Source organism: Lepidochelys olivacea, assembly GCF_965140295.1.
Source record: "Lepidochelys olivacea isolate rLepOli2 genome assembly, chromosome: 17".
NCBI classification, from domain to species: domain Eukaryota; kingdom Metazoa; phylum Chordata; order Testudines; family Cheloniidae; genus Lepidochelys; species Lepidochelys olivacea.
Genome location: NC_140427.1, coordinates 16,822,904 through 16,846,868, shown reverse-complemented (window position 1 = coordinate 16,846,868; position 23,965 = coordinate 16,822,904). Strand labels below are relative to the sequence as shown.

The 23,965-nt window shown below is 45.4% G+C and overlaps 1 protein-coding gene across 1 annotated transcript in view; it reads left to right on the top strand.

Annotated features, from left to right (window-relative positions):
* Window positions 1-23,965, top strand: part of SPNS2 (SPNS lysolipid transporter 2, sphingosine-1-phosphate) — a 176,491-nt gene that overhangs the window by 130,822 nt on the left and 21,704 nt on the right. The window contains exons 9-10 of the mRNA XM_084650941.1: window positions 2,160-2,225; window positions 8,705-8,803. Of these exons, the coding sequence (XP_084507067.1) occupies window positions 2,160-2,225; window positions 8,705-8,803 (165 nt within the window). The remainder of the gene's footprint in view (window positions 1-2,159; window positions 2,226-8,704; window positions 8,804-23,965) is intronic.

Here is a 23,965-nt window from a genome sequence, read left to right as displayed (position 1 = left end):
GTGAAAGCAAATGACGTGGCCACGTCCGGATCAGAACTGCTAGGGAGCAATGAGATGTTCCACCCCAAAAAATGTACGTCTAACACAGGGGTGGGCTATCAATGGCCCATGGGCCGCATCCAGCCCACCAGCTGTTTTAATCTGGCCCTTGAGCTCCTTCTGGGGAGCGGGGTCTGGGGCTTCTGGTGCTCCAGCCGGGGAGCAGGGTCGGGGCTGCTCCATGCAGCTCCCAGAAGCAGCAGCATGTCCTCCCTCCAGCTCCTACGCAGTCCCTGCCCCAACCACTGCCTCTGCAGCTCCCATTGGCCAGGAACTGCGGCCAATGGGAGCTGCAGGGGCAGCGCCTGCAGACGATGCAGCACGCAGAAGAGCCACCTGGCTGTGCCTCCACATAGGAGCCGGAGAGGGGACATGCTGCTGCTTTTGGGAGCTGCTTGAGGTAAGTGCCACCTGGAGCCTGCACCCCAGGCCAGAGACCTCACCCCCTCCTGCACCCCAACCCCAATTCTGTGAGCATTCATGGCCCACCGTACAATTTCTATACCCAGATGTGGCCCTCGGGCCAAAAATTTTGCTCACCCCTAACACGACCAAGAGAAATTAACCCAATTAATTTCAGTGGGCATGTTGCTAAATCTTTCATTCCCTCTCAGAGGCCATCAGAACTCACAGGGACAGTGCAAATAATGTACTTCAGAAATATCCCCCATAGCTGGTTTCATTCCAGAAATGAATTGTACCCCATTTGAAGGTAATGAGGTCAAGGAGTAGGAAGGAGAAATGAGGCAGTTAGAAGTGGAATCGGTAACCAGACCTGCGAGGATACTGAAGAAGTGAATTAAAAATAAATTGAGAGCTTGAGTCTCCAGAGTTGTTAGTCCATCTATTATCAGAGGGGTAGCCGTGTTAGTCTGTATCCACAAAAACAGCGAGGAGTCTGGTGGCATCTTAAAGACTGACAGATTTATTTGGGCATAAGCTTTCGAGGGTAAAAAACCCACTTCTTCAGATGCATGGAGTGAAAATTACAGATGCAGGCATAAATATACTCACACCATGAAGAGAAGGTAGTTACCTTACAGGTGGAGAACCAGTGTCCACCATGGTCCACTATGTTCACCAGGACTGAATTCAGGAGAACTGTTTCTTTTAGGTAGAGTATCAAAAAATGAGTGGTATGACAAAGCAAAATAAGTTGTTGAGATGGCGTATTATGACACTCGTGGCTTTTCTTACCGTCTTGATTTGGGGAGTATTGGGTCATCACAAGCCTATCAAAACGGTGTGTACTCCTGTTGAGTTGAGCCAGATCATCTTACAAACAGATGGTATTAAAGCACAAGGTATAAAGTTGAAAGGAGGAATGAATCCCCATTTAAGGCATTTCACCTTTATTTTTAGGGTCTTCAAAACAATTAGGTGTACTTTTGGGATAAGTTAGTTACTCTTGTTGATTCTCCGCAAGAGGCCAAGAACTGAATTAGCTACAGAGACTAAAGCCCCAGTTCTACCTAGCATGTGCTGTGTGTTTTGTTGAATATATTGAAAGCTAAGTATGCACTTAATGCATTGGGGCCTAAACTATTACTGCTGATTCCTAGATGTATGTTCGCTCCAGAGGAGGGACAGAGACCTAATATTATATTGAAGGAATCTTGCACTGATCCACCTGTTCTGGGGTTAGAGAAATTCATTCCCACTTTGCTATGTGACCTTTAATACTTAACTGCTAGTGAAGGAACTAACTTGTGTGTCCCGGGGAGTTCCATTTCACACAAACTTTGTTCCTTTTTTGATTGGGTCTATGTGACCACATGTTTTGAAGCCAGGAATCCACCGTGACAACAAACACTCATGTTGACTTCTCATGTTAATCTGTCACTGAAGGTGTCAGCCTTTTGCCTAACTGTTCTCTAGATTGTAAACAATGTTTGCTAAAGGAGACCTGATCCAAGCCCTCAAAGTTGAGATAAAAATCTATGTATTTGTAATGTGGTCTGTTCTGAACATTAACCAGGGACTTATTGTAGGTAGAAGCCTTGGAATAAGTTTGAAATAAACAGTATAGGAAGGTTTGTGGCAGATAATCCCCCCCCCCATACCGCAATTGAGTTTCATGTGACTAAACCTTGTCCTTTGTATGTGTTTTGTTATGACAGATTTGCATTTTTATTGGAGAAACTCTTCTGTTTTCAAACTGGGCAATCACAGCTGACATACTAATGGTGAGTCTATGCTGTCCAAGCATCTTTCCTTTTGGGGGCAGAGGGGTCGAAACAGCCTTTCAGATTGCAATGGACAGCTGGTGGGTGTTCACAAGTCCCTTTAAAAGCCTAACTCCAACTCCAGCCTGTTTTTTCTTTTTTGCTGCTAGGGAAAGAGCTGTATATCCTCTCTTATCTTCCTTTTGAACGTCAGTTCGGTGAAACCTCCATAGAATTCCACTGGTGCCCTGAAATCCTAAGGAATTGTGAATGGAGCTCGGTGAGAGCTCGTGAATAGGCTGCCAATTGGCCAGTTTTACCATCCAGAATTCCCACTGGCTTTGTTTAGTAATAGGAAGTCACCCCCTACACACACAAAGCCAGCCACCTACCTCTGTCTCACAACCCCAGGAAACTAGCCATTCATCACACACACAATAGCGTGTCACTTTGAGGGGAGGGAAGGGGGGAAAAAGTATGAAGAAGTTTCGGACTGTGTCCACTTCTTCCAAGAGGAAACACTCAAGACTTTTTCACATCATGTCCCTCATCTTCCATTTGTTCTCTGCATAAAACGTTTCACGCCTCTCTGCCCTGTAGTACTCACCTTCCCCACAGGCTTTTGCACATCTGCAGCCCACTCCACCCAAGGATCTCGAAACATATTGATCCTCACAGTGCCATTGTGAGAAAGGTTATTAATAGGTACCTTTCACAGGTGGGGAAACTAAGGCACAGAGGGGTTACAGGATTTGCCCAAGGTCACATGACAGAGTTTGGACCCGATCCGGCGGGTAGTGTAGACATACCGATAGGGTTATTCCTTGCTTACACAAACGTAAGTAAGTGAAGAATCAGGCCCAGTATTTCTACACATTAAGGCCTTAATTCAACAAAGAACTTAAGCTTAAAGCTAAGCACGTGCTTAAAGACTTTGGTGAATACTGATGAAAGTTAAGCACATTATTTCTTTGTATTATGGTAGCACCTAGGAGCCCCAGCCAGGGACCAGGACCCCATTGTGCTAGGTGCGGTACGAACCCAGAACAAATGCCTATGTATGTCTGTCTAAGGTACTTTTATAGTCCCCATCACTGTAGTACCTGAGCACTACATTGTTTACATTGAAATTATTTTTCAATTATTCAAAATTCAAAATTTTCAATTTTGTAAATTATTTTACAATTTTTCAATACAATTGTATTTACCTTCCCACACTCTTGTGAGGCAGGGCAGTGCTGTTATCCACCCCCATTTTACAGATCAGGACCTGAGGCACAGAGAGACGAAATGACTTGCCCAGGTCATACAGGAAGCCTGAAGTAGAGCAGGGATTTGAATCTAGGCCTCCAAGGTCCCAAGCTAGTTCCCTAATCCCTAATCATCCTTATCCTTCCTCTAAATGTTTTGGGTTAAATCAGGGGCTCAGGGCATGACACTCTTAAACCCGTTAAAAATTTGCCTTGATTTCAATGGGAGTGAAGGATCCTGTAGCTTTTGAATAGATTTTCTGGTGTCTGCAGTCTGCCTTTTATGACTGGATCCTACATTGTTTGTTTTTTGCAGAGACGCTGCTGTAGTCCCAGGCATTGTCTCAGAGCAAACCAAACCAAACCAAAAAAAACCCGTCACAACGACAACAAATTAACATTGAAATAATTTCTAAGATCCAGTTTAAAAGCAAAACAACAAACAAACAAAACTTAAGTGAGCACAGGAAAGAGAACATAAAATCACATAAAAAATGATTTTTAATAATACTTTTTAATTGACATAGACTTTGAAGCCACTCTTGCAGTTGGCTGTTTAGACAAATGAGCTGTCTGTAATATACAATAATGCCCCTGCTTAATACATTATTAGTGGGAGGATGAACTTAAGAGCACTATATAAATAAATGTGAACATCCATGCAGATCAATATTAGCCCATAAATTGAAGAAATGGTCTGAAATGCGTTTATATTACACGTGGACCTTGAAAGGATATGTAGTCAGACAGTCAGTGAGAGCCAAGATTATATAACCATGTTTTATCAGCTAGCTTTATAACAGTCCTAGCCAGCAGAGAGGTGTGTAAATGCTCCAGCTGGGATTCACTTTGAACAACACTCAGTAGAAATTAATTGGCAATATATTTATTTGGTGGACTAGTAACAGCACTTTGCAGGTCTGGGGTGCCTGCAGTCTGAGGCTCTCCAAGTATTTAATAAACATTAAGGACATGAGACTCCCGACACCCCTGTGACACACACAAATCTTGTTATCCTGTTTGCGCAGATGGAAAACCTGGGTCACAGAGATGAAGGGTAGTTTCCAAAAGCTCTCAGGGTTGGCCAACCTTGGCTCCCATTGCAGTCAATGAGAATTTTATCCTGACTTCAGTGGGACCAGAATGAGGCCAGCAGTGAGGGCTTTTGGAAATCTCACCCTAAGTGACTTAGCCAAGGTCACCCAAGGTTTGCAAATCTGATGACTGCTTATGGGCCCGATTCTGCAGGTTGCTAAGCAGCTTCATAGACTTTGCAAGATCAGGTTCCAAGGTCCTTATGTTTGCTTATTATCTTGATATTTAAATGTAAGTTCTTGCTAGCTAGCTCCATGCTGTTGCCACGCTTCTGTTCTCCCAGCTCCCTGGTTGATGTATGTCCTGCAAAAGGCCCTCATGAACTGGATTTGATAAACAGTCAGTGCTTCAGGATGGATTGTGCTTTGTTGTCTGAGATTCCAAAAGACTGATATTTATTCCAAATGCAGATTTGCATAAAATAAGCCTTATTCTCAGCACCATCATCTAGAAGTTATGTCTTTGACATGGGAGCCCTAAATTGGAAGGATATTTTATCCTTTTTAGCTATGAGGCATTCACAGTTAAACTGAGTAAGGACATGGCACATGTCTGGGAAAACAGTTCTGCCAGCTCCACTAGGGGAGTACAACGTCAGTAATAAAACCACAGCCTTTCTGAGCCTCTATTTAAAGAGGCGAGGCTCGCCCTAGAGCAGCTTCATCAGCCTCCCTGGACATCCTGTGTGATGCGTGCCACCCAACCTGGAGTCAGGGAGATGAGCCAGGACAATCCCACACTCTTCCTCTTGGCTGGTGTGGCTGTTCCAGCTTCCGCGGGGACGTTCTAACTAACCAGTCTGTGCGTGGTTTGAATTTAGCTCTATTTTAATATCGAAATCCCAGTTCAGATCTTTAATTTACTGCTCTCCTCCCTAGGATAGTAGCTAAGGTTTACTACCAGCTATTTCCGCTCTGTCAAAATAAAATATTCTTTAAGGAGGAATAACTGTTTTCCCCCTAACGTTATTTAAGGGAGGAGAAACAATCTCACGTTTCATTTGGTTGCTGTGTTGTATTTCTGTCACTAGGATTTCAAGCTAGACACGCAAATGTATTTGGCATTATAAAGTCTGGTCTCAGCCATCAATAATTTCATTAGCTTAAAATCTTACTGGAAGTTGTATTGCTATTTGCAATGCTATGTTTTTTTAAAAGAACAACTAATGGTCCGAACCCAGTTAACCAAGACAAGAAGCTGTATTTGCCCCAAATAGCATTAATTTACTGCTACTCATTTATCAGTAGTAAATTCTAATGCCTTTAAATTATTGTTTTGCTGGAAAAGGATGGCTTTCTGGCTAAAGCATAGGATTGTGAGTCAGAAGAGCTGAGTTTCATTCACCTGCTGTTTATAACACATTCATATTTTTTACTGTGTTTAGCTGAATACTCCTCTGTTCAGATCTGACCCCTCGAGGGTGGAACGCGATTGTACCTTCTCAAAGTCACTCTTACAGCAGTTCCCTGTAGCTCCTGTGCAAACTGGGTGGGGTAGGTGAGCTGAAGTTCACCTGCTGTTCACCAGCCCAGGTAGTTCCGTGCACGCTGTCTCGTCATCTGGGTGTGATGGATGTGGGGACCTGTGTGGCAGCTGGGTGTGGGTGACCTGTGTGGCAGCTGTGACTCCTGGCTTCTTATTGCTAGATGTGCCATTGATTCACTGTGTGACCTATCGTATGTCTTTGTGCCTTGGTTTACCTACCTTTAAAACAGGGATAACACTCCCTTCTGCCATGGGAGTTCAGTGAGGCCTGGTGTTTTTGACTCCTGGCATGGAAGGCGCTCTGGAAGGGCTGTGTATTATCGTTGTTTCAGAGTAGGAGCCGTGTTAGTCTGTATTTGCAAAAAGAAAAGGAGGACTTGTGGCACCTTAGAGACTAACCAATTTATCTGAGCATAAGCTTTCGTGAGCTACAGCCGATGATGTGAGCTGTAGCTCATGAAAGCTTATGGTCAAATAAATTGGTTAGTCTCTAAGGTGCCACAAGTCCTCCTTTTCTATTATCATTGTGACCAGGATGTTGCGTGGGGGGCTGACTGAGCTTTGCATTCTTTTGGTGGAGTGCTGCTGCACCTCAGGAGTGGAGCAACGTCTGAGTGGCATGCTGCTTCAAGTGCACACTGGTTACGTTGCAGCCCCATCACAGCTGGGATGAAAGACTGAGCCCCCCCCCCCCCCAGGTGTTCCTGAGGAGCAGGGGCAAAATCACAAGAAATGGGGTAAAATTTTCCCAGATGCCCAAGTCCCATATTACCCATCATTCCTAAAGTGATATATGCACATGCAGAAATGTCCCTCACGGAGCCTGTTTGCTGTAGGCTCTGCTCCATTATGGGGCCTTGAAAAGTTTTTAAAGTCATGTGATTAACCCTTTACACACCAGAGAGACCATGATTGCACCTTCCCACCTTAGGAAGCAAGGAATCTCTGGGAAGGTGTGGCTATGGTAGTGCCAGCCTTCTGATCGGGTGGTATTTTACAGTCTCATAGGTGTAAATGATTAAACAAAATGCAAGGCAGTCTGGGTGGTTGTATCTTTTATGATGATTTATTATTTATGTATATGATAGTAGCACTTAGGAGGAAATGATGCTTTATTGAAACAAAGCTGCCACGTTTCGTCTGAGAGAGCGGCATGTTACTGTGCAGTAATTAGCTCCCTAAAACCCAGGATAAATAAATTAGTGAAACAGAGGCAAAGTCGTTCCTAGTGGAACTCCATTATGGGCTAGAGTGGCACATCAGCAAATGAACCACACTAGGAAAGGGTTCAGAAAAGAGCTACAAGAATGATTTGAGGTCTAGAAAAACAGTGGCTGATATTAAACGGCTGAAGCTCAGTCTGCTTCGTTTATCAAAGAGAAGGTTAAAAGATCTACAAGAATCTACACAGGAAAGAGATTTCTGGTAGGATAGAGTGCTTTAATCCAGCAGCAAAAGGCACAACTAGATCCAGTGCTTGGAAGCTGAACACAACAAATTCAGGCCTAGGGACATGGTGGAGTCTCCATCACTTGCATTCTGTAAATCCAGACTGGATCTCCCTCTAAAAGAGATGCTATAGCTCAGTAGTTCTCAACCTGTTTGTCATTGTGGGCCGCAGGTTGAGAACCATAGCTCCCCCACAGACCCCTGTAGCCAGCGCCCCCTGCCCAGAGACCCTTCCACAGAGTGGGGCCAACAGTGGAGCACTGGGCACAGTGCCAGGCTGGGTTGGGCGGCAGGGCAGCCCCGCTCCGACCGTGAACCCTGCCCCCTGTTGTGTGGGGCCGGGCAGCCAGGACTCCAGACCCCGCCATGTGAGCCTGGCAGCCTTTAGCACACAGCTGGGCTGCATGTTGAGAACCACTGCTCTAACTCAGTCAAAGTTCTGATCAAGCACGCAGGCACCTGAGTGGGTATAAAATTCACTAAACTCTTAGAAATCACCCAGGGAAATTCCCTTTCGGACATGGCTTTGTTCTAGTAGAGGTGGGTCAGAGCCACAAAGTTCAGAACCAGACCTGAGCCTCCCCAAGCTTTGGGAGTGTTTCCTCAAGCATTGTGGGATCAAGGCCACCGCTGAGTTTGGTGCCGACATAACAGGGTCTCTTCCTCAGTAAAGAAGGTCCACGTTGGCCCTATAAAAAGCAGCTGCTGCTTGTTTTGGGGGGGAGAGACAGGGGCATGTGGCTTGACCCCATTCTGCTGCATAAGTGAAACCCTGGAAAACTCATGCTCCCTCCTTTACGTTCTCCTCCTAAGGCATAAAGGGCTCTAGTGCCATGGGGCAAGTAGGGGGAGGTAGGATTTGAGGAGTTGGCAGGGGGTGCACACCTTGGAGCCCACTTGTTAGCTGCCTTTGTGCTTATGATATTGTTGAGAGAAGGAGCGGGTCAGACGGGACCGAGAGTCTCCTTTGTTAACCATCTGCAGACTGGCGCACTAGAAATATGGTGGCGATAGCAAAGCTCCAAAGCTGCCCGCAGGACAGCTGTGAGTATGGAGCTGGACACGGCTGCCACTGAAAGCCATGGGGTTGTTTTTCCCATTCCCCGACGACACAAGCACTCAGCCTGGATCTGTAGGTGGAAAGAAACCCAGCCACACAGGGAGGATTGGCAGGTTATTTATTTCACTTCCCTTGTGTGTTTTTTCCCCTCTCCCTTGCAGTACGTGGTTATCCCGACACGACGCGCGACCGCTGTGGCCTTGCAGAGCTTCACTTCGCACCTGCTGGGAGATGCTGGCAGCCCCTACCTGATTGGATTCGTAAGTGCACACTGTGGCTTTGAGCTGGGGGGGGGGACACGCACACACGCTCATTTAGTGCTGATAACAGGTGCCACATTAAACCACCTTGTGCTTATCTCCAGAACAGGACCAACACTGTCAGCAGCATTGCAAGCACGCGCGCACACACCCCCCCCACCCCCCCGTGATGCAATCCTGACCTGGTGGGACCATTTCTGGGAGGGTAGTTGGAACTCTAAGTGCATCCCAGTTGAAGGAATCTGTAAAGGCCCATCACACTGTGTAGGCAAATGCCAACAAGGGAGACAGCTGTGGTTTCTGTGATGTGGACATGTGTGCACTAGAAATTAGACACTCTGTGTGTGTGTCTCTTGTTTTTTAACTAAATACCTAGTCTCATTAGCCAAAAATCTCTGGGATGGTGTGGCTATGTAGTGCCAGCATTCTGATCGGGTGGTATTTTACACTCTCATAGGCGTAAATGATTAAACAAAATGCAAGGCAGTGTGGGTGGTTGTATCTTTTACGATGATTTATTATTTATGTATATGATGGTAGCACTTAGGACACTCAGTCATGGTCCAGGACCTCATTGCGCTAGGTGCTGTACAAGTAGAGAACAGAAAGACAGAGTCTGAAAACTTTCCCCATTGAAAATGTAAGGCCTAAGAAGCTTCATGAAAATAAACATTTCTGGGTATATTGGACCAAATTCTCTACTACTGCAACTCCACTGTCTTCAATGCAGCTATGTCATCGGAGACTTTGACCCACTGCCTTAAAAGGCTAAGCCAAATTCTGCTCTGTTACCCCAGTGCAAATCTTGAGTGGCATTGCCAAAGTTGTGACTGCAGTTACTCCAGATTTACAGTGATATGACTGGGATCTGAATTTGACCCATCATGTCATAGACATCACTCTCAGGCTAGTCCTTCCAGCTGAGCGCCATGGCTTTGATTGGAGTATTTTGGATGTCCACTGGCATCCCGTGTTACTTAGCTGTGTGGTTTCTATGGTTAAAAGTAATTTCTGTTTCATCAGTCTCAGATCCAATGAGGTGCATCTTGCATGACCAGAAGGGGGCAGCAGCTGAAACATGATACACATTTAGACTGTTCTGTACCACCAGTTTGCCTGTACGACACAGAAAGCTGCTGCCACGTGGGCCTTACGTGCTAAAAGACAGGCACCGAGAAGACAGAATGTGCGGGGGAACTGCGGGAAGGGAAGAACTTACAGCATAAATCTGTGTAATTGTACTCACTCTTAATTCATTCAAATCTGGTGGGCACCCTATTGAGTTCTAGAAGGGACTTGGATGTGGAAAGGGCAGTCGCTTAGCAAACCAGGGATGGGGAGAGGCTGGGCAGGGTGGGCAGCATGGGGAAAGGCATGGCTATTTGGGTGGGAGAACAAAATAAACCAGGCTTTGAGGCTGGCGTAAGTGGTGGGTGTGGGGGAGGAAGGCAATATAAGAGGCAAGGTCTGCTCTGTAGGCTTGGATTTGTGTTTGATATCACACACATGCACAACTACGCCTTGCAAACGTCCTGGAAGAAACATTTCCTCCCTTGCTTATTGTGTTATATATAAGGGATGTCCTAGAGAGGTGACCAAGACCCTAAAATGAATGCAATTAGCCATGAAAATTGCCCAGAGCTGCTTTTTGCCACTCATAGAATCATAGAATTATAGAATATCAGGGTTGGAAGGGACCTCAGGAGGTCATCTAGTCCAACCCCCTGCTCAAAGCAGGACCAATCCCCAATTAAATCATCTCAGCCAGGGCTTTGTCAAGCCTGACCTTAAAGACTTCTAAGGAAGGAGATTCTACCACCTCCCTAGGTAACGCATTCCAGCGTTTCACCACCCTCCTAGTGAAAAAGTTTTTCCTAATATCCAACCTAAACCTCCCCCACTGCAACTTGAGACCATTACTCCTTGTCCTGTCCTCTTCTACCACTGAGAATAGTCTAGAACCATCCTCTCTGGAACCACCTCTCAGGTAGTTGAAAGCAGCTATCAAATCCCCCCTCACTCTTCTCTTCTGCAGACTAAACAATCCCAGTTCCCTCAGCCTCTCCTCATAAGTCATGTGTTCCAGACCCCTAATCATTTTTGTTGCCCTTCGCTGGACTCTCTCCAATTTATCCACATCCTTCTTGAAGTGTGGGGCCCAAAACTGGACACAGTACTCCAGATGAGGCCTCACCAATGTCGAATAGGGGGGAACGATCACATCCCTCGATCTGCTCGCTATGCCCCTACTTATACATCCCAAAATGCCATTGGCCTTCTTGGCAACAAGGGCACACTGCTGACTCATATCCAGCTTCTCGTCCACTGTCACCCCTAGGTCCTTTTCCGCAGAACTGCTGCCTAGCCATTCGGTCCCTAGTCTGTAGCTGTGCATTGGGTTCTTCCGTCCTAAGTGCAGGACGGAAGATATGAAGATTTATGAAGATATTGAACAAAACTGTACCCCTGGGGCACTCCACTTGACACCGGCTGCCAACTAGACATGGAGCCATTGATCACTACCACTGACTAGACGGGACTTGGATTTCATAAAAATAACATGCCTGACCCTACAGTCTCCACAGACTGAGTGAGCTCTCCATTACCTAGGGATGCCTGCAAACTGCATGATTAAGGTGTGTGAGGTAACAGCAGCCCTAGACTTTCTCTGGCCCTATCTTAGTTGAAGATTTTTTTTTTAAATAATGATTTTGATTAGTTTGTGTCTAATGTGTTGGCGATAAAGCACTTCTCATTTTGGAGGAAGACAGTCCCAAAAGCAAATCCAATTGTAATGGGGTTCAGGAGAGAAACCTTTCAGCCTTTGGGGGGAGGTGTGTCAGAGCCCTGTGTTCAGCAGCTCTCTCTGGCCTGGCTTAGCTGACTCACGGTCCCTGCAGCATGATGGCTGAAAGGTCAATTGGTCATTTTTCAAAATGGGAAAGAGCAAATATTATTTAGAGCCAAAATGTGAACAGTCGACTTCCTGGAGACAGGCCAGCCATTTATACTGCAGGGAGATCTCAGCCATGTGAGTCAGTGAAACTGCCCACTGGAATAAGGGCTGCAGGATCAGGTCCTAAGTGTGTGATAAAACAGGTGAGAGGGGGTTGGATTAAGACTGGGATTTTCGAGGGAGCCTAAGGGAATTAAACATCTAATTCCTATTGACTGCCGATAGGATTTGGGTACTTATGTCCCTTTAGCTCCCTTGTGAGCCTCTGCCTAAGGACCTTAGACCAATTTGCTGCTGGACCAGAGTGATCATGTGGCACACCTACAGCATAGTGTAAATCCTCCTAGGGAGAGGGAAAGCAAGGCAAGAAAAGAATGAAGTGACAAGCAAGCTCTGAGTGTGGATAACTTCCCCCGTCCCGCAACATGTGTTTTAATCGCTAAACTCTGCCACTTCATTTCTTTTAGCCATTTACAGAATATAACCAGCTGAGACTCCCTTGCTCATCAAGAAGGCTTTTGATCTGAAGTGTAAAAGCTGCTATGTTTATTATAAGGCTGGATGCTATCTCTGGGAGTGGGTGTTCTAGAATGGCTCTCTATGAAGAACTCAAGCCCTCACGGCCTTGCAGGTTGTGTCAACATATTGTTTCCATCGTGGTTCAGCTGTTAGTAAAATGTCCTATTGGTTTTAAAGCCCTCTTATGGTACATATAAGACACTTAGCGGCTATGGCCTACCATGCTCGAGTGATCCTTTGTTGTCATGTGCCCCAAGTTGTTTGCTGGGGTCAGAATTGGCTGTTCATTTAATCTATTCCAGTTCCAAACCTTGAGACCACAGGAGCTGGGGCATTTGGTAATTATGTTCCTTGTTTATGTGGTTTCGTATTATCATCCAACTTTCCCAGTGCGTTTCAGTATTTAAAATGAAATGGCAAGAAGTCTGTGTGTGGCTGCTTTTCACGGCTTTTAAAATATTGATAACTTTCATTCAGCTTTATTGTGGTAAAAGGCCCCGTGACTCTGTGTTATGAAGATGGTGTGTAAATGTGTTCATTTAGGGAAGTGGCTGTAATTTGTATAAATGGTTTTATTACTTGCCTAGCACAGGGACCAATTACTTGTAAATTGGTGCTGACGGATGAATTGTAAGCAGGGGAAGGCACCATTACACTTTTACTTTGGGTGAGATGGTTTCTATTTCTCGATGGCTGTAATTGTCTTTTTAAAGAGCTTTCAGTATCTTGCAGAGTTGACATCACTCCTGTTGAACAACATAGGGACACCCTGTGCTCTGGTCAGCCTCAGGGAGGCCAACGAGGTTTCCCTCTTATATAGCACTTTGCAGCCAAAGTGCTCTGAAGCACTTTGCAAAGGTGTGATCCCCATTCTGCAGACGGGATGACAAAGTGAGGTACAGAGCAGTTAACTGGCTTGTCCAAAATCCCCCAGTGGTATTGTCTGGCATAAAACACAAGCCTCCCAAAACCTGATCCTGTGCTAGGCTGCATTGTTGCACACCTAGTAAAGTTGCCTGGGTGTTAATGCAGGGTAGTATTTGGTACATAGTTAACTCCTCATGTGCCAAGCTGCCTTTTTTCTTCGTTCTAACCAGCCATGTCTGTCTTCTACAGATATAGTATTAGGATGAATAAGTGTTTCTGGGGGTGGGTGGGTGTGTATATGCCTGTTTTCACTGGTGTGGATTTACAGTTTTTCCATACATGAAAGGCAGGGTTCCTTGGTATACTGACATATTCCTTCGATTCAGGAAAAGCCAGTGTGGACAGACAGCTCTCTTGGTGTCAGTTTCAAGGCTGTGTTTTAGCACTCTTCTCACGCTCTTAGTGCTGTCAGTCACTTCTTCTCTGAGCACAACCAGTGCTTTCCTCCTTCGTCCTCCCTTCTGTTTCCAGGCCTGGCCATGATGGCGACCAGGGGTTTGTGTCAGGTTCTTGCCTTTCATCTGCAAGAGAAGTTTCATGCACTGACACAAGCTGTCCGCACTGCCACCTCCTCTGTTTACCTCGTAGCTTTATAGAAATCCTCCTCAGCGGAGGCCCACACCCGCATGAGGGTTTGAAACTCGACTGTATCCGTTGGTTATCTGGCAGCTTTGAGGCTTGAGGAGTAGGTGTTGGGAGTGCCAGGGATCCCGCTTGACCAGGCACTCGGATCCCTCCAACAGCACTTTCCATCAGCCAGACTCGTCTCCCGCGCTGAGCTGGTGGTGATCCTTCGCTGTCTGTCACACTGACCTGTCACTTCCAGATCATCCCTGCGGGTTCTAGTGGATGGAGCACTGGACTGGGACTCAGGAAACCTGGTTTCTATTCCTGACTCTGCCCCTAGCCTGTTGGATCATCTTTGGCTAGTCACTTGCTCTCTCTGTGCCTCTGTTTCCTATCTATAAAATGTGGATAATGATATGGCAACGTTTGTAAAATGCTTTGAGATCTACCATAAACACGCTATATGAGAGCAGTGACCTAAGTGCTGATGTGGACAACAATAAGCTGTCCCACCAACATAGCTGCCCCACTCACAGAGGTGGTTTTGTTCTGTGGACAGGAGAGTTCTCTCCTGTCAGCATTGAGCATCTTACCAGACACGCTGCAGCTGCACTGATGTAGCAGTTCTAGTGAGGACTAGCCCTTATTTTCTTCATTCTCAGCCAGCCAGGCCCCTGCCTGCATTCAGCACGTGCTCCACCATCTCCTCCTTTTCAGAACACATTCTGCAACTCAGGGAGCAGGTCTGTCGGTCAATTTTGTTTTGCATGTAATTAAGCCTTAAGGACTGCTCTTGTGCACTCATAATGAGGCTCTTTGTTAATCTTTGATCGTTAATGGGTTCAGTCTCTCTCCACCGCTGTCCATGTGTTGGTTTCTGTGTAAATCTTTCAAGTCTTTCTTTGGTGATTTACATTCTCCTTTCATTTGTGCTTTCTTGGGCTGGGATGCACACTCAGCCAACACTTGTTATTGCCACCAAATCTTCTACTTTGAGTCCTCAGATATTTTGATCTTGCATTCTTCATTGTCAATTACTTCCTCTACAGGTCCTTTTCCTCTACTTCTTGAGTGATCGTCATTACTCTGTGCATTGCCAGGAGTGTTCTTGTTTGGATGTCAGTTTTTATCTTCTCCTCTTGCTTCCACATGTTCAGTCCAGCAGTATGCTATACGACTGGTATGACCCACATATTAATGACTTGGACAAGATTCTTCAAGTTTTGTCCTTAGTGTAATTCTTATTTGTCTTTAATATTCTTTCCTCACTTCTTCTTTGACTTCCTTATGTTGTAACTCCAACAGTTCCCTGATTCCAAGGTATTTGTAGGGGGCATGCTGCGAGATATCTTGGATAGTACCTTCGTTAACTTACATGCAATCTGATTGTACCAATTTACCCCTCTTTTGAGACGCCACTGCATGTTTAGCCAAGCTTTAGATCTTCACCAGACTGTCCTATGTGTCCCCCATCTGTGTATAACAAATGGGTAACTGGTGGTGGTCTTTGCTGATACGAGAGCCAGAAGTTAAACTGCAGAGTGTCCATGTCAGCAGCAGCATTGTTGCCATGAACAGTATTGGTGATAAGGCATCCCCTGAAAAGATTCCTCTTTTAATCTGGAGAGCCTCAAGAGCCATTTTTATTATTCCTGTTGTTGTTAAAGTGACTTCAAACCAACCCATCCTGCAGACAGCGTGTGACATCTCCACTGTGCATTGTCAGAGTGGGCATTGGACTTCAGGACCTCACAATCCCACTCTGCCCCCTCATGTAGGCTGTTGGAACAGCTCCCAGTAGCGTGAATGGGTACTTCTACTGCTGGCTTCATTTGAGTCCCTGTGCTCTGCACAGCCTCCTCCCTGTGGAACCCACAGGCCTGAGACTCTGGGTCCCAGGGGGGTATTCATTTTCAAGACAGGAGCTTCATTTATGTGGCTGGCAGATGACGGCAATGTCTGCAGAAGGCTCATTGCCCTTTTGACCCACCCATCTTACCCCAAAACAGAGGGTTGCAGTGACTAGAATGTAGGTGACCTTGTAATCAACTGTAGGCAAATCTGAGATGTTTTGTTATTCTAAAAGAGCTTAGTGTGGCTCTGAATAGTTCCTGGAAAAATTTTAGCCATAAACCTGTCACTTCTCACCTCCCAACCCTGTCCCAACTCCATTATTTGAGTGGGCTGATAACATGGATCTAATGAGCTACTTAAATAGCAAGAATGCTAATGACTTTCTTTTAACAAGTAGTTAACAGAACAGTGTTAATTATGGCTCGTGCTGAGTTGCACAAATATAGAGCAGCACTAGATCGGCAACGTAGCTAGGGAGAATCAGAGTAAATGCAGCATTTGGGATACTTCTTTAATGAAAATTATAATTGGAGCTCTAGGTTTCTCAGGCTTTTTGGCCTGGTTTGAAGTGGCCTCATTGCAGATTAATTTTTGAAGAGCTGTCTGGGTTCATAGCCATGCACGTGAATATTCTTAAATACAGGTGGAAGGTCATTTTGTGGCAGAACTGTGTATAAACTGGGTCTAGAAAGCTATTTTGGGGCTTATCTACACATGAAAATTAATCTGGAACAGGGTAGGGTATGCATTGATGCGTCTTGGAAAAAATTTTGAAGGAGAAAGTAGTTAAGGACATTGAGGTCAATGGTAAATGGGACAAAATACAACATGGTTTTACAAAAGGTAGATCGTGCCAAACCAACCTGATCTCCTTCTTTGAGAAAGTAACAGATTTTTTAGGCAAAGGAAACGCAGTGGATCTAATTTACCTAGATTTCAGTAAGGCGTTTGATACGGTGCCACATGGGGAATTATTAGTTAAATTGGAAAAGATGGGGATCAACATGAAAATTGAAAGGTGGATAAGGAATTGGTTAAAGGGGAGAGACTACAGTGGGTCATACTGAAAGGTAAACTGTCAGGCTGGAGGGAGGTTACCAGTGGAGTTCCTCAGGGATTGGTTTTGGGACCAATCTTATTTAATCTTTTTATTACTGACCTTGGCACAAAAAGTGGGAGTGTGCTAATAAAGTTTGCGGGTGATACAAAGCTGGGAGGTATTGCCAATTTAGAGAAGGACCGGGATATCATACAGGAGGATCTGGATGACCTTGTAAACTGGAGTAATAGTAATAGGATGAAATTTAATAGTGAGAAGTGTAAGGTTATGCATTTAGGGATTAATAACAAGAATTTTAGTTATAAGCTGGGGACGCATCAATTAGAAGTAACGGAGGAGGAGAAGGACCTTGGAGTATTGATTGACCACAGGATGACTATGAGCCGTCAATGTGATATGGCCGTGAAAAAAGCTAATGCGGTCTTGGGATGCATCAGGCGAGGTATTTCCAGTAGAGATAAGGAGGTGTTAGTACCGTTATACAAGGCACTGGTGAGACCTCATCTGGAATACTGTGTGCAGTTCTGGTCTCCCATGTTTAAGAAGGATGAATTCAAACTGGAACAGGTACAGAGAGGGGCTACTAAGATGATCTGAGGAATGGAAAACCGGTCTTAGATTCATAGATATTTAGGTCAGAAGGGACCATTATGATCATCTAATCTGACCTCCTGCACAACGCAGGCCACAGAATTTCACCCACCACTCCTGCAAAAAACCTCACACCTATATCTGTGCTATTGAAGTCCTCAAATCGTAGTTTAAAGACTTCAAGGAACAGAGAATCCTCCAGCAAGTGACCCGTGCCCCATGCTACAGAGGAAGGCGAAAAACCTCCAGGGCCTCTTCCAATCTGCCCTGGAGGAAAATTCCTTCCCAACCCCAAATATGGCGATCAGCTAAACCCTGAGCATATGCGGCAAGATTCATCAGCCAGATACTACAGAAAATTCTTTCCTGGGTAAGGAGACTTTCCTGGGAAAGGAGACTCAAGGAGCTTGCCTTGTTTAGCCTAACCAAAAGAAGGCTGAGGGGAGATATGTTTGCTCTCTATAAATATATCAGACGGATAAATACCAGGGAGGGAGAGGAATTATTTAAGCTCAGTACCAATGTGGACACAAGAACAAATGGATATAAACTGGCCATCGGGAGGAGTGAAGTTCTAGAACAGCCTTCTAAGGGAAGCAGTGGGGGCAAAAGACCGATCTGGCTTCAAGATTAAACTCGGTAAGTTTGAGGAGATGGTATGATGGGATAACATGATTTTGACAATTAACTGATCTTTTAACTATTCATGGTAAATAGGCCCAATGGCCTGTGATGGGATGTTAGATGGGGTGGGATCTGAGTTACTACAGAGAATTCTTTCCTGGGTATCTGGCTGGTGAATCTTGCCCATGTGCTCAGGGTTCAGCTGATCGCCATATTTGGGGTCGGGAAGGAATTTTCCTCCAGGACAGATTGGAAGAGGCCTGGGGTTTTCTCACCTTCCTCTGTAGCATAGGGCACAGGTCACTTGCTGGAGGATTCTCTGCACCTAGAAGTCTTTAAACCATGATTTGAGAACTTCAGAGCTCCAGACATAGGTGAGAGGTTTGTTACAGGAGTGGGTGGGTGAGATTCTGTGGCCTGAATTGTGCAGGAGGTGAGACAAGATGATCATAATGGCCCCTTCTGACCTTAATATCTATGAATCTATGAATTTAAAGCAGATTAACTCCATGTGTGAATGCCCTGATTCTTGGATAAGTGCTTGTTATTCCAGAATAGCTGTTTCTGATTAACTCCCTCTGTGGACGTTCTTATTCCGGAACAAAAGTGTCTAATTCCAAATAAATTTAATCCACTGTGAAAGAGGATTATTCTGGAATTACATTCACCCCCCCATATTAATCTTTAAATTCATACCCTATCTTAATCTGAATTAACTTCCCAGTGTAGAAAAGCCCTAAAAGTGCCCTCTTTCAAATTTAGCTTAATCCACTGCATAAAACTAATTGGGAATAAAACAGCTTTATTCCAGAATAGGAACATTCCCACATATGGGGTTAATCAGGAATTATTCCAGAATCACTTCTCAACTAGACCCACCCTTGATGTAAAATCCTAGTAGAGCCAAAGCACAGCCAGTTCTTATCTCAGAATTAACACTTTACACCTGAGGTTTGCCTTTACTAGCTACATGAAAGTAAAAACTACAGTGCTTTGTCTCCCCCAGGATTGCTGTCTTGATGTACAAACACACCTTTATTTTGCAGTGAAGACAGCCATTAACAAACAAGAGACTTAGGTCAGCTTAACTATGTTTCTCCAGGGTGTGAATTTTCAACACTCGTGAGTGATGTTGCTAGGTTGACCTACATTTTAGGAGTAGCCCAGACCTGAGAGGAGTAATGCAGTAGTTTCCAAATTGTGCTCTCCAGAGCACTTGCTAGTGATCTGCAGAGAGCTGGCTGCTCACCTGGTGCTGGCTGGCATCCTTGTTTCCATCTGAAAGCACCGGAACTGATGGGAGGGGAGAAGGTGAAATGAAGAGCGGAAGTACAGCGTGAGATGAACTTGAATCCAAAAAGGACTGAACACTTACCATGCTCAAACAGCTAAAAATGCGTGGCGTGCCTTCCCAATACGACTTCTCTGTGTGAGCCATTGCTGTCACGACAAGAGAGAGGTCGTAAGCTTATGAGTGGAGGGGAGACGTTTGCCAGACAATTTCTCTGTTAGGATGTGCCCCACAGTCTGCAGAAGCTTTGAAACCTCCACTGCACGAGGATACCTTCCAGGGAGTGTCGGAAGGACAGTGCATGTTGTGGGTTTTCTTGCTAGCAGAGTGGAATTGAGTTTCTAGTGATTTCTGCTTATAATGATGGATCGGATGCTACTTCCTGTATGCCATTTCTTATTGAGGGCTGATGTATTTGCCATTAGCTTGTACTGATCGGTAATGGGGTGCTTTGTTCTTAAAGATCAGATCAGAAGGAATTTTTCTGATTTTCTTTGGTCTTGCCATCCCATCATGTATTCCGAAGGGCCACTCCGCAGCTGGTAAAAGAGGTGACGGGAAAGCACTGGGTAGAGACAATTATAACATAAAATGTGCAGTAAAGTTCACTTTGCCCTTGCAGAACCGTGGTGTTTATTTGATACCTGTCTGCTTGGGGGAATCACTGTATTGTGGCTTGAGATGTAACTCTCCCTTGGCCACAGGGATAGATTCTCCCCTGGTGGTCCAGAGAGGTGTACATTAGAGCTCTCTGCACACGCCGGAGACCCTGTGTTTCCGTGGGGGGATGTTGCCCCATCTTGCCCTCTTTCAGGGATTCCACTCTGGGATGGTGACTACACTTGCGCCAGGGGATCTCTTGAGTGTGCTTCTTTTCCAGCCAGCCCTGCCCATATTTTGGGCTGTGCTGGGTCCCCCTACCTGCCCCCATGGCAGAGGGGAAGTTGCCACCTACCCCACAATGGGCTTTCTACTGCTAGGAGCCTTCCCCCTGAGTCTGTGCAGACAGATGAACGAGGGTATAAGGATTAAAGCAGGGCTGGCCCCAATGGATCCATCTAACAGGATTCGTGCTGGGATCTGTTTTATACACGGTCAACTTTTTGGTGCAATAATATCAAGTTCAGGAATTCTCTGGCCCAGCTGCACTCAGGGGCCTTGCTGTCTACGTAAGCTTTGGGGACACTGCTTGCCCACTGGTCCCGTTTGGGTTGCCCCCTTTTTTTCTGCCCATAAAATCAAACGGTCTGAGCTGTAACAGCCTGTAAGGAGTTAGATCCTTCACATTAGTCGTCATTTGACTGGTTTCACGGATTTGGCATTGCTTGCTCCAGAGATAGAATGAATACTCTGCATCGACCACTGGCTGCTAGGGAGCTGTGGGTGTTCAGCCCCACTGAGGCTCAAACCCTTTATTCCCAGCATCATGCCACTTGTGCAGGAATTCTGCTTTTTTTCTGCAGAAGTTCTGCAGGCAGTTCAGCTACTCCCTGGTATCCAAATGGTACTGGATTGAACAATGCATAGCCGCAGAATGCATGGGGTTGGCTTAGTTCTCGCACCAAGAGTGGTGAAAGGCAGGTGTTGACGTGGTGGTGGGTCAGTAAGAGAGGAACAGGTGTGGGGAGGCCCCCTTGGTATTTGTGTTAAAGACTATTTCAGTGTAACAAGCTCCATGTAGCCTGGAATGTCATGTCATCTGGCAATGTCTTGTGGTTAGCAAATGCACATGGGAGGTGAAGTCCAGGTTCTAATCCTCTCGGCGCTGCTGATTTGTCATGTGACTTGGACAAGCCACCTGACCCTGTGGAGGATAATACCAGCCACCGTGGAAAAGGGCTTTGAGATTTTTAGGTGAAAGGTGCTTCTGAAGTGCAAAGCAAGAATTGTTGCTATTACACATTGAGATGCTGCTTTGATGACAGTTGGGCATGCCAGGGAATAATAGCTACAAATTGAGGTCCCTGTCTCCTGGCTACACACAGGCACAATTGCCAACTTCCATGTGGTAAATATGCACCCCGACTTTCACAATAAACCAGAAATCAAGCTAGTCCCATTTCAAAACAAGGCCAAAACAAGCCAATTCCTAAGAACCCCAACACCCTATATAACTAGATACCCCTGTCGTGCAACCTGGAACTGTGGTGGGCCCGCTGTGCACCCCTGACTCTCTCCCGCCCTTGCCCCTGCTTGCCGGGAGCCGAACAAAAAAAAAAGAAGCAACAAGCTACAAGCCAAAACTAGCCAATAAGCAACTCACAAACCAATTAAGTAAAAAACAAGCCCAATTTATGCGTTTTTTTCCACACGTTTGGCATGTCTGCAGACAGGCTGCACTGTGTGGTCTGCTAATTTCCTGCGCATTTATGCTCTTCACATTCTTTTCTTGTAGTTATGTTTTTAAAAATGCTGCACAGCCACTGTATTTGCTTTTCAGTCTAAAACCAGTCTTTACAATAACCTCCCATATGACAACTCTTCTGATTTCCTATCTGCAAATTAAGCATTGATCAGCTGAAACAAAGCTTTCCTGTAGAGGACAGCAAAACCTCCCTCTGCTACATCCCAGACACTTAAATCTTCTCCTTTCTAGGGCAAGGAATGGGGGACAGGAGTTTGGCTAAAGAGGCTTAGGCATGGGCTACATTTAAAACTTAGGCTGACCTAGTGACATTGCTCAGAGCTGTGAAAAATTTTGCACCTTGTACGATGTAGTTTGGTTGACCAAACCCCCACTAGACATCGCTAGGTCGATGGAATAATTCTTCTATTAACCTAGCTACTGCCTCTTGGAGAGGTGGATTAACTGCATCAATTGATGAACTCCTCCTGTCAGTGTAGCAAGCATCTGCACGATGGTGCTACAGTGGCACAGCTGGACCGCTGCATTTGTGCCGCTGTACTGTAGACATATCCTTAGATTTTGAATTTAAATCCTCTTTGTGAGTGCAGTTTTTTCACCTGTGGCCAGGGGGAAGATTTCCACTCCTAGGGAGAAATCCCTTTCCACTTCTGGGATGGCTTGGATACTATAGTTACTGAAACATTCCCCGTCTACTTAGCTCCCTCCTTAAAGATGTTCCTCTTGCTGTTCTAAGCTGAGACAGGTTTCATTGTCAGCATCTGGCCACATTCCCCTCTGTATATTTCTTGACATGTGCTTCTCCATAGTAGACCCCAATCTGAATGCTGGTAGGAATAGTAAGACATTGAGACCCGTGCTGCTGCTCCATTCATATAGAGGGTGTCTAACCACAAGACCTTTAGAGTGCTTTGTGCTACAGTTTCAATGAAGTCCCAATATGTCCCATATTTCTGTGACCTTTTGTTTTCAATTCTCTCAGCTGCAGAGGTGCCTCTTATAATGGCTCTTACCTGCTGCCTCTGTACTTTCAGCTTCAGGGCTGCGAGCTGGGGATTCCCTCTGGTACAGGATTTTCTCCCACTCGAATTAGTCGATGTCTTTAAATTTCAAACTTAAATGTCACTTATTGCTGTTGGTTTGTGCTTTAAGTCAGCTGCTCTTGTCACAGAGGAACTTGCTTCATGAGGTGAAGCTAGTTTTTTGGGAGAAGAGGGAGGAGGGAATTCTCCTTGCACAGCCTTTGTCCATTCCTAGAAGTGAAATGTTGGTTTTTTTAAAGATTTGTATACGTTCAGATAGTTTGGAAAGAGTCTGGTGGGTCTCAGTGCAGGCTTCAGCAGGAGTCTGCAGTACAGAAACCTTGCTGCATTTGGCACTAATGCAGTTATCAACAAAAAAAAAAAAGCAAGCCACAGATTGAATGGGCACTGAGATTTGAATACCCGTTTCCAGCGGATTATCATTGTTACAGCTCTTGTCATATTGGAAGCTGATTTGTTTACTAGATCATTGTCCAGCTAATGCTAAGAGATGATTGATGTTTTGCCTATAGAAATAATTTACCTAAAACTACATTTTAGCAACTAAACTTACCAGAAGATTGGAATAAATAATGCCACTCTACGGTGTATTTCTGTCACCCCAGATGCATGCACATTGTCATATAATTATGCCGTTCCATTGCTGAATGTTAAGTGTTGAAGGCTAGAATGTCGTTGCCTCAGTAACGCTGCTCAGTGCTTCTGTCCTTGGAGCTCCAGTGTTCTCACTACTAACAGCTGATAAGGCAGCCTGCTAATTCAGCAGACATCTATGTTACTCAGAAAAAAAGACCCTAGGCATGGTTTGGTGACAAAGGTGCCCAGCCAGGTTTATTGCCCTCAAGGCATAGTCCTCGTGCCCTGGCTCCGTGGTTACAGGTACACTAACAAATGAGTGCCCAGTGGCAAGGAATGTTTCAGTCAGCAGCAGAAATGTCTGCTGTCCCCTAGGCCACACAAAGGGTTAAGGCGAGATACCCCAACATTTATAGACTGGGACAAACAACTGGGATAAATGTCTTACATACTACTTTACATGTTTCATGACAGCTGTTTACCTTCCCTTGTTCCCGATATCTCGGACAAAACATCCCTATTCATTATTTTGTCAAACCAACCTACCTTGTACTAGATTGGGATGTATCTGTAGTAGCTGGAATACATTTACGTACCTATCTAGTACCTAGTCAACTAGCAACAACTTTGCCAAGTTCATGTACCGGCGGCTTATCTGCTTTAATACATGGCCTGACTTTGGTTTGCGGCCTCTCATTCAGGCCTGAGATCTTGCACCAGGGCCAGTGCTCCAGGCTCTCTCTCTCCTACACTGAAGTCATGCCACCACTTGGGTAGAATAAGCCAGCT